Consider the following 7,780-nt stretch of genomic DNA (forward strand, 5'->3'; position numbering starts at 1 on the left):
AAATTGATATACTTTTTAAAATAAAAACAAAATCAACTTTGTACTATTCTCTTTTTTTGGATATCCTTTTTATTATTTCAGTTCAGGGTCAGCAACTCTCATGCGCTAGCACCTCTGCTGGAACACTCCATCATCGCAGTTCCTGTTTACACTGCACATGTGCAAACCATAGAGTATATAAAAGGATAGAGACTGAACTGGCGCGAAGCTCCGCCCCCCCAGCTATTCATGTCAGTGGAAGTTGCTCAGTGGCGTTTTGAAGCACCCGGAAGACTGCCGGAAGTACCGTCTCAGAACGTCTACTTCCCTATTTGACCACCAAATTTTGGTGGTCAAATGCGGAAGTGCAACCGAGCGCTCAATGTTAAAGCCCAGCTGCACGGGGTTTCCCGGTCATGAATCCACTGGTCCGCCTGTAGTCCCTCCTCCTACCACTAGGGCCCAGAGCTTGTTGAATAGCCTCACTGGCCCCTTGGTGCAAACCTCCTGCAGGAGACTGGGCCGCACCTCCGTGCTCTATCCTCTTTATTTGTCCTAGCTTCCAGGGAGCAACATGGAGTCCACCGTACGGTCTTCATTCCTAACCTCTTTTAATTAACCTTGGCCAACAGTAGGAAGTGCGTGACGCAATTATAATTCTCCATATTCAGACCGCAGCCATCTTGCCAGCAAGGTGATACCTAGGTGACACTTCCCATAGAGAGCCCATTCATCCAAACAGAAAAGCTACAATGTTGGTGATTTTGTCGTTGTTTAATATAATTAGAGAGGACTTTTCTGTTTGGATGAATGGGCTGTCTATGGGAAGTGTCACTTAGGTATCACCTAGCTGGCAAGATGGCTGCGGTCTGAATATGGAGAATACCCTACGTTTACTTCTACTCCACTACATCTCGGATCCAAATATTGTACTTTTACTCCACTATATATATTTATTTGAAAACGTAACTAGTTATAGTTACTTTTTTTGCGGCTTTCACCTTTATTTTATATTTTTATAGAGGGACAGACAGTAGGCTGACAGGAAATGGGGGAGAGAGATGGGGGAGTGACATGCAGTAAAGGCCGTCGGGATCGGGAGTCGAACCCGCGGCACACTGCCAGACTCGGACTACCGGTCAAGGTGCCTGGACCGTTGAGCCACGGCCCAGGCCTAGAAAACACACATTAACCCCATCAGCCCTATATACATTTCGGCCATTTGAAAATAGCCGATCTATCTATCTATTTTTACTTGTATAACGGAGTAGTTCTACATTGCAGTATTGATACTTTTACAAAACAATTGAATATTTTCTCCACCACTGGCCAGAGACAAAGAGATGTGGCGCACTGGAGGTGATACAGTGGATTACTGGTCACCGTCTAGACAGCAATCAATAAAGGATTATTGCATTCTGAGTACCTTTACCAATAACTGTTTTAATGTAATATCTCTGCTGTTGGGAAGAAACCACCTAACTCCAAAATGTCAAAAAATATTATTTTTTTTCAGGAAATGAAGAAAACCTTGTATTTTGAAAACAAAGCAATACTGCCTCGTCAAAGTTGGTGTTGTGACTTTATATAGTGTCATTGACTTCCATGAGAGGGGGAGAGGTGGTGGAGTTATAGCTGCTTTATCAGGTCATTTTCCGTTAGCACCCACACTGTGGAATGAACTTCCACCTCATGTCAGAGCTTCTCAATCCTTCACGAAAACTCACTTGTACTCCTTGGCATTTGAACATACTGATTAAGAGTTGCTGCTTCCACTGCTTTGTGTCCATATGTTGCCCTGTTTATGTATTATTGTTTTTGTTGTTTTTTATTTGATATTTCAGTATTTCTTTGTGTACAGCACTTTGTTTCAACCTTGAACCTGAAAATGTGCTTAAATAAAGTGGATTGGATTGGATATCAGACAGTTTGAGGGTCCAATGGAGTTAAGAGGTTTTGTCAGAAGCGCTTTTTACTACTTCTCATTGGTTCAATATTTTCGAAACAACACACAGACTAAAGGGTGTTGAATAGCACTGATTTATGCCAAACGAAATAAATCAAAAGCCTCAAAAATGGAGTTAGCTGGTTTCCTCCCGACAGCAACAATATATTATTGTTATCGATAAGTTTGTTGTGTTTCTTGTGCTTGTAATCTTGACAACTTTAGAAATGAGAGAAGACGCTGGATCAAATATGGTACTACTACTATAAAGGTTGGATTGATGGATTGATTGATTGATTGATTGATTGATTGATTGATTGATTGATTGATTCATAAGTTCTTAAGCCAGTGGTTCCCAAAGTGGGGTCGTCCAGGGACCCCCAGGAGTACCTGAGGGAGTTCCAGGGGGTCCCCAGCAAAAAGATAGTTTGGAACCAAATGGACCCTTAAAACCAACAGTAGCTAATGAATCAATTCAATTGAATTCAAATTAGCCTTATTGGCATGAGAAAACATACCACATTGCCAAAGCAGGTGTCAAAATCATCAAGTTCTTATAGGCAGTGATCTAGCTGCGCTGTCCATGGTGCTATTTAATTGAACCGCGGATTTGGGAACAGTTCTGTTCCGTGACTGTGACTGTCCATGGTGCTGATATTTCTGGGAAACGTAAATGCTCACAGAAACAAAATGATGCATTAGTGAAATAGGCTATGCCGGCTATACCAGAGACAACTGAGCTCATATAGGCCTATAGTTAGCTATAGCCAACCTTCTGTTTGACACTTCATTCGTCTGATGATGAACTGATGATGAACTGATGATGATGATGGGGCGACTGTGGCTCAGGAGGTAGAGCAGGTCGTCCAATGATCCATGGGTCGGCGGTTCGAATCACGGCTCCTCCTGTCTACATGTCGAAGTGTCCTTGGGCAAGACACTGAACCCCAAATTGCTCCCGATGTGCTGGTTGGTACCTTGCATGGCTTCCGCCGCTATCGGTGTATGAATGGGTGAATGTAATGCACAATCTATGTAAAGCGCCTTGGATAAAGGCGCTATATAAATGCACCATTTACAATTTAACAAACGTATTGCGGGCAATAAAAAGTGCTCAGTGGTTTTCTTCACTTCCCAAAAGAAACAAGTCATATCATTTGAAAAGAAACTTGCAAGCGATCTTGGCCGGCGGCCACGGAAGGAAGGAATCCTTCTGGAATCCTCCTGCAGGCAAGAACGGATCGTGTATAACAGTCGATCCCCCTGACGTCACTCTGTTCTTGACATCAGCAGCTTGCCCGTGTACTCCCGGCGAGCACTTAAATATCAGCCCAGAGCCGCCACGGTCTAAACACACAGAGACACACCTTCATATGGGCGCAACACATCACACAGAACACCCTGTTCGGAAACAAACTGCAGAGGGACAGTGTACTGTACTATAGTGCATGGGAACGTGTGTGCTACATTCTCACAGATACATATGAAGACTTGTTTCACTTGTTGCTCATTACTTTTTCCACATAGGAGGGCTACAGAAGGGTCTATACGTTAATAGCCCATATTGTAAATTGAACCCTATACCTGGAAATTGGAAGTTGCCTTAATTCTGCGACGTTGTGTGGAACGAACGAAGTTTTGCCATTCTCTTCTTGACACTTTTCGTGGACATTTCTTTTTATTAAAAAAAAAAAGAAAGAAGATGTTCAACGACACCGTTTCGGTCGGCGAATTTGACGTTATTAACAACGTTTCAGAGCCCCTGCATGCAGCAGCGCCAGCTCTCGCCCTCATCCACAACAACCAAAGTGCTTATTTGTTCCCGTTCCCTCCGCTGCGGCTGGAGTCCAGATCCCTGGTCACCTCCGCCACCATGTTCGCCGTGGGCGTCCTGGGGAACCTCATAGCCATCGTGGTGCTCTGCACCTCCAAGAAGGAACAGAAAGAGACCACGTTCTACACGCTGGTGTGCGGCATGGCCGTCACGGACCTCCTGGGCACCTGTTTCACCAGCCCGGTGGTGATCGCCACGTACGTCTGCAACCGCTGGCCCGGCGGGGAGCTGCTCTGCCACTTCTTCTCCTTCTCCATGCTGTTCTTCGGCTCGGCGGGCATGTCCATCCTGTGCGCCATGGCCGTGGAGCGCTACCTCGCCATCAACCACGCGTACCTCTACTCGCGGTACGTGGACCGCACCATGGCGCGCTTCGCGCTCCTCGGCGCCTACCTGGCCAACATGGTGCTGTGCGTCATGCCCAGCTTCGGCTTCGGGAGCCACGTCAGGCACTTCCCCGGGACCTGGTGCTTCCTGGACTGGCGGGCGCGGGACCCGCTGGCCGCCGCGTACTCGTTCCTGTACGGCGGCGTGATGCTGGCGCTCATCGCGGTCACCGTCATGTGCAACGTGGCCGTGTGTCGCTCTCTGCTGGGCATGAACCAGAGGACCAGGCCGGTCGTGAGGGCGCCGGCGGAGGTGTGCGGTGGTGTCCATGGCGGGCATCGGCGCCGTTTGTTCCCGCGGTTGCCACCCGTGACGTCCGCGGCGGAGATCCAGATGTTCTGGCTTCTGATCTTCATGACTATCGTGTTCCTCGTCTGCTCCATTCCGTTAGTGGTAAGATATATTATATAAGACATTTTCTTGTCTAGTTTTGTTTAATTTGTTGTCTAAATTGTTTGTATGATTCTTTTATGTGTCATTCTCAGTCATTCCCTTGTGCCTAAACTGAAAAAGCAATACAACTTTCAATCACAAAAAAACAAAAACAAAATGACACAAATATGCAGTTAAGAAGTTGCGTGCACCTGCTTTTGTTTTTTCTTTGGGGTGAATATTCAATGTATTTATTCTACATTATACTTGTGGGGTTTATATTAAGAGAAGCTGTTAATGCCACCATTTTTTGTTTTTCAACTCCAGTATTTAATGCTTCTGTGAAAAAAAAACAATAAACAAAGAAAAAAAAAGAAGAGGAAAAAAAGGATGCATGCACCTGCTGTTCCATTCCATCATAATATTAGCCTATGTTTTTATACTTTGTCAGAAATTGTATCAGGCCATGTCTATTTTATGTTTAGCCTACATGAAGGTTATAAGCCCAAACCACACCGTTTTAAGGTCAGCCACACCAATGCAACTCCTCGAGATGCAAGGAGTTGCAGTGGTTGACCTTAAACTCCAGTTGCAACTTGAACTGGTGCAGGTTCGGGCTTAAAAGGCGATGGCACAATCTTGTTCATATAGGCTTTATATGTCTTAACCTGATCCTATTGTATGCATGTTATAAGTCTGGTCTGACAGCTATATTTTATCCATTCTCCTTTCATTTCAACAGGTCCGAATCTTTGTCAACCAGCTGTACGACCCTGCGTATATCTCCGCCGGGGGGAGGCCCGACTACCGCAGTGATCTCTTGGCCATCCGCTTCGCCTCGTTCAACCCCATCCTGGACCCGTGGGTGTACATTCTGTGCCGGAAGAACCTGCTGGTGAGGGGCTGCGCGAGGCTGAAGACGAGACCCGGCGCCGGGGGGGCCCGTGTGAGCGAAGGGAACGGCCTGCACACCACGGGCTGGGGGGGAGCCGAGGGTCGCCATTCGCCCCCGTGCAGCAACGAGACCAGTTACGCGTCTTTACGCACGACCAACGACGACGCGGAGAACAACAACAACCGCGCCTCCTGCAGGACTAATAAATCCTTCGCCGACTTCGCCATGACTAGGCAGGCCTGGGACTACGACACCGAGCGGGGCGACAACTTCCACCCGTTCAGCATAAACAACCACCATCTAGACACGGACATGACGGCTTCTTGTTCCAGCCCCGCCGCCATGGCGCTATTGGCAGGGCGTGGTGGTCACTGTGGCCACAGCGACGCGCTGCTGCAGCCCGCGACGGTGCTCTATACTGTCACAAAAATGGAAATTGTCTCGTGCAACTTCAGCACACCGAGCTCCCATCTGTCAGAGAAGTGCCTCTGATGGATAATAATGGACTTGGACACTTACAAAAAAAAATCGCGAGATAAGAAAACCAGGTAACAGTTAAGAGTGGGCACCGCACCTCGATGTATGGCCTTAAGTAATGTCGTTTAATTGAACATTCGCCAATTGAGGCCTAATATTTCTACAATTGCAACACATTGAGTTTATACAATTTGGAATAGGTTAGGCCTACATATATAGTGGAATGATACATTTAGATCTGATATTTATGATGCATACCGTGTTCAAATCATGCATATGCTTACTTTTTTCTTTTCTTTTCTTTTTTTCTTTTTTTTTGAGTGGTGCAAGGAACAGCAATGTCCGTGTTAACCTATGTGACTTTAACCTATGTGACTATATGTGACTATGAGTAGCAGTAGGGGCAAAAGTGGCGCTGTTGTGCCAGAAACAGAGAGAGAGAGGCTGCACTGTTGCCTGCTAATGAGAGAGAGAGAGAGAGGGGGGGGGGGGGGGGGGGGGGGGGGCGGAGTTGCACCACTCAGTTCACACGGGTGTGATTTTCTTTTTTTTACATTTTGTACAAAATGGCCAATTTTAGATTAAGGTCCCCAACTCTTCTTCTATCCGAAAACCATGTTTGCACTTCTTATGTTGGGCTACTAAAGTTTGTCCAACTATTTTTCTTTATACCCAATGGGTATAGCCTGCAAAACATATATCCACCAAGTGGATCCCTATATATAAACATCTCAATCTCATAGTCCTTTATTTTTTTTTTCATGCATAAATCGATATATTGCACTCACTCACCGTGGTGATATTTGTCTACATGCTGCTAAAATAGTTCACTCATGTGCCATTTGCCAGTGTTGCATGATACAGGGAAAACACTCAAAATACGATTAGTGGGATGCTGTCTTAAGACTTTGTAAATCTTACATTTTCCAAGTAATGTTGCCAAAGTGAACCAAAAAAAAGAAAACAACGGGGCAGTTATTTGTATTAAAGTTGTTAAATGTGTGATTTGCGGTTGTGTTGGTGAGTGTGTGAGCCTAATAAAGATGACACTAAGACAGTAACAACACCATGTTCCCTCCATGATGTTCCTATAGTTAAACAGTGAAATTACACTGGTTACAAGACCAATTCACATATGGTTATGCTACTATTATCCTCTAAAAATGGGACCATTTCAATGTTCTCACTCTGTGTCTTAGAGGAGGGCTGTGTGGACAGTTCAGAAACCTGCCTATATAGTATCACCAATGACATTTAATTGGCCATTAAAACCTTTTTTTATAATGCAAAAACAATGGGCTGTTATTTCAGTGTGTGTGTTCTTTCCTGGCTGTAGTTTCAATTCGCTCGGTATTCAACAGGTTTTTCTGAACTGTCCATATAGAAAAATCCCACCAAGAAGTGAATAGACAGAAATTGCACCATATATTAATGGGAATTGGTGAGGAGTAATGAAGTTAGACTATTTACATGAAGATAAGGTTGAAAATGGGTGACATGCTTCTTTAAGCAAAAATATGTTTATGTCTATTGGAGCAAATGAATTCCCTTCTGTGGGTCAACACAACAATAACAACCATCCGAAATTGAGTCCATCCGACATTGACTATAGGATACGGAGACTGGCGCCCTCTTCAGCATGTTAATAATGGTGCAGGCAACAGCTTGTTGTTTTTGGTTACGCCCAGCAGGTGGCACCACAACACTACAATTATTGCAACACATAACGCAGCCTAATACTATACTTCTAGGACCAGGTAACAGTTTTCACCAAATTAAGATCGTTTTTGTGTGTGCATACATGTGTTGAATTCATATGCATCACTCCAAGCGTTAAAAAACAAACAAAAAAACAATGGGCCCTTCTTGGGCCTATACATACGGTCTGCCC

At 45.1% G+C, this 7,780-nt stretch overlaps 1 protein-coding gene across 1 annotated transcript; it reads left to right on the top strand.

Moving 5' to 3' along the window:
- Window positions 1–3,626: 3,626 nt before the first annotated feature.
- ptger4c (prostaglandin E receptor 4 (subtype EP4) c) lies at window positions 3,627–5,904 on the top strand (the record flags this gene model as incomplete). Its single annotated transcript, XM_079530302.1, has 2 exons — window positions 3,627–4,538; window positions 5,260–5,904. The coding sequence occupies 2 exons, from the start codon at window positions 3,627–3,629 to the stop codon at window positions 5,902–5,904; spliced, it is 1,557 nt and encodes a 518-aa protein (XP_079386428.1).
- Between the last annotated feature and the right edge of the window lie 1,876 nt (window positions 5,905–7,780).

The sequence above is a fragment of the Electrona antarctica genome, assembly GCF_951216825.1.
Source record: "Electrona antarctica genome assembly, chromosome: 19".
In the NCBI taxonomy this organism is placed as follows: Eukaryota; Metazoa; Chordata; class Actinopteri; order Myctophiformes; family Myctophidae; genus Electrona; species Electrona antarctica.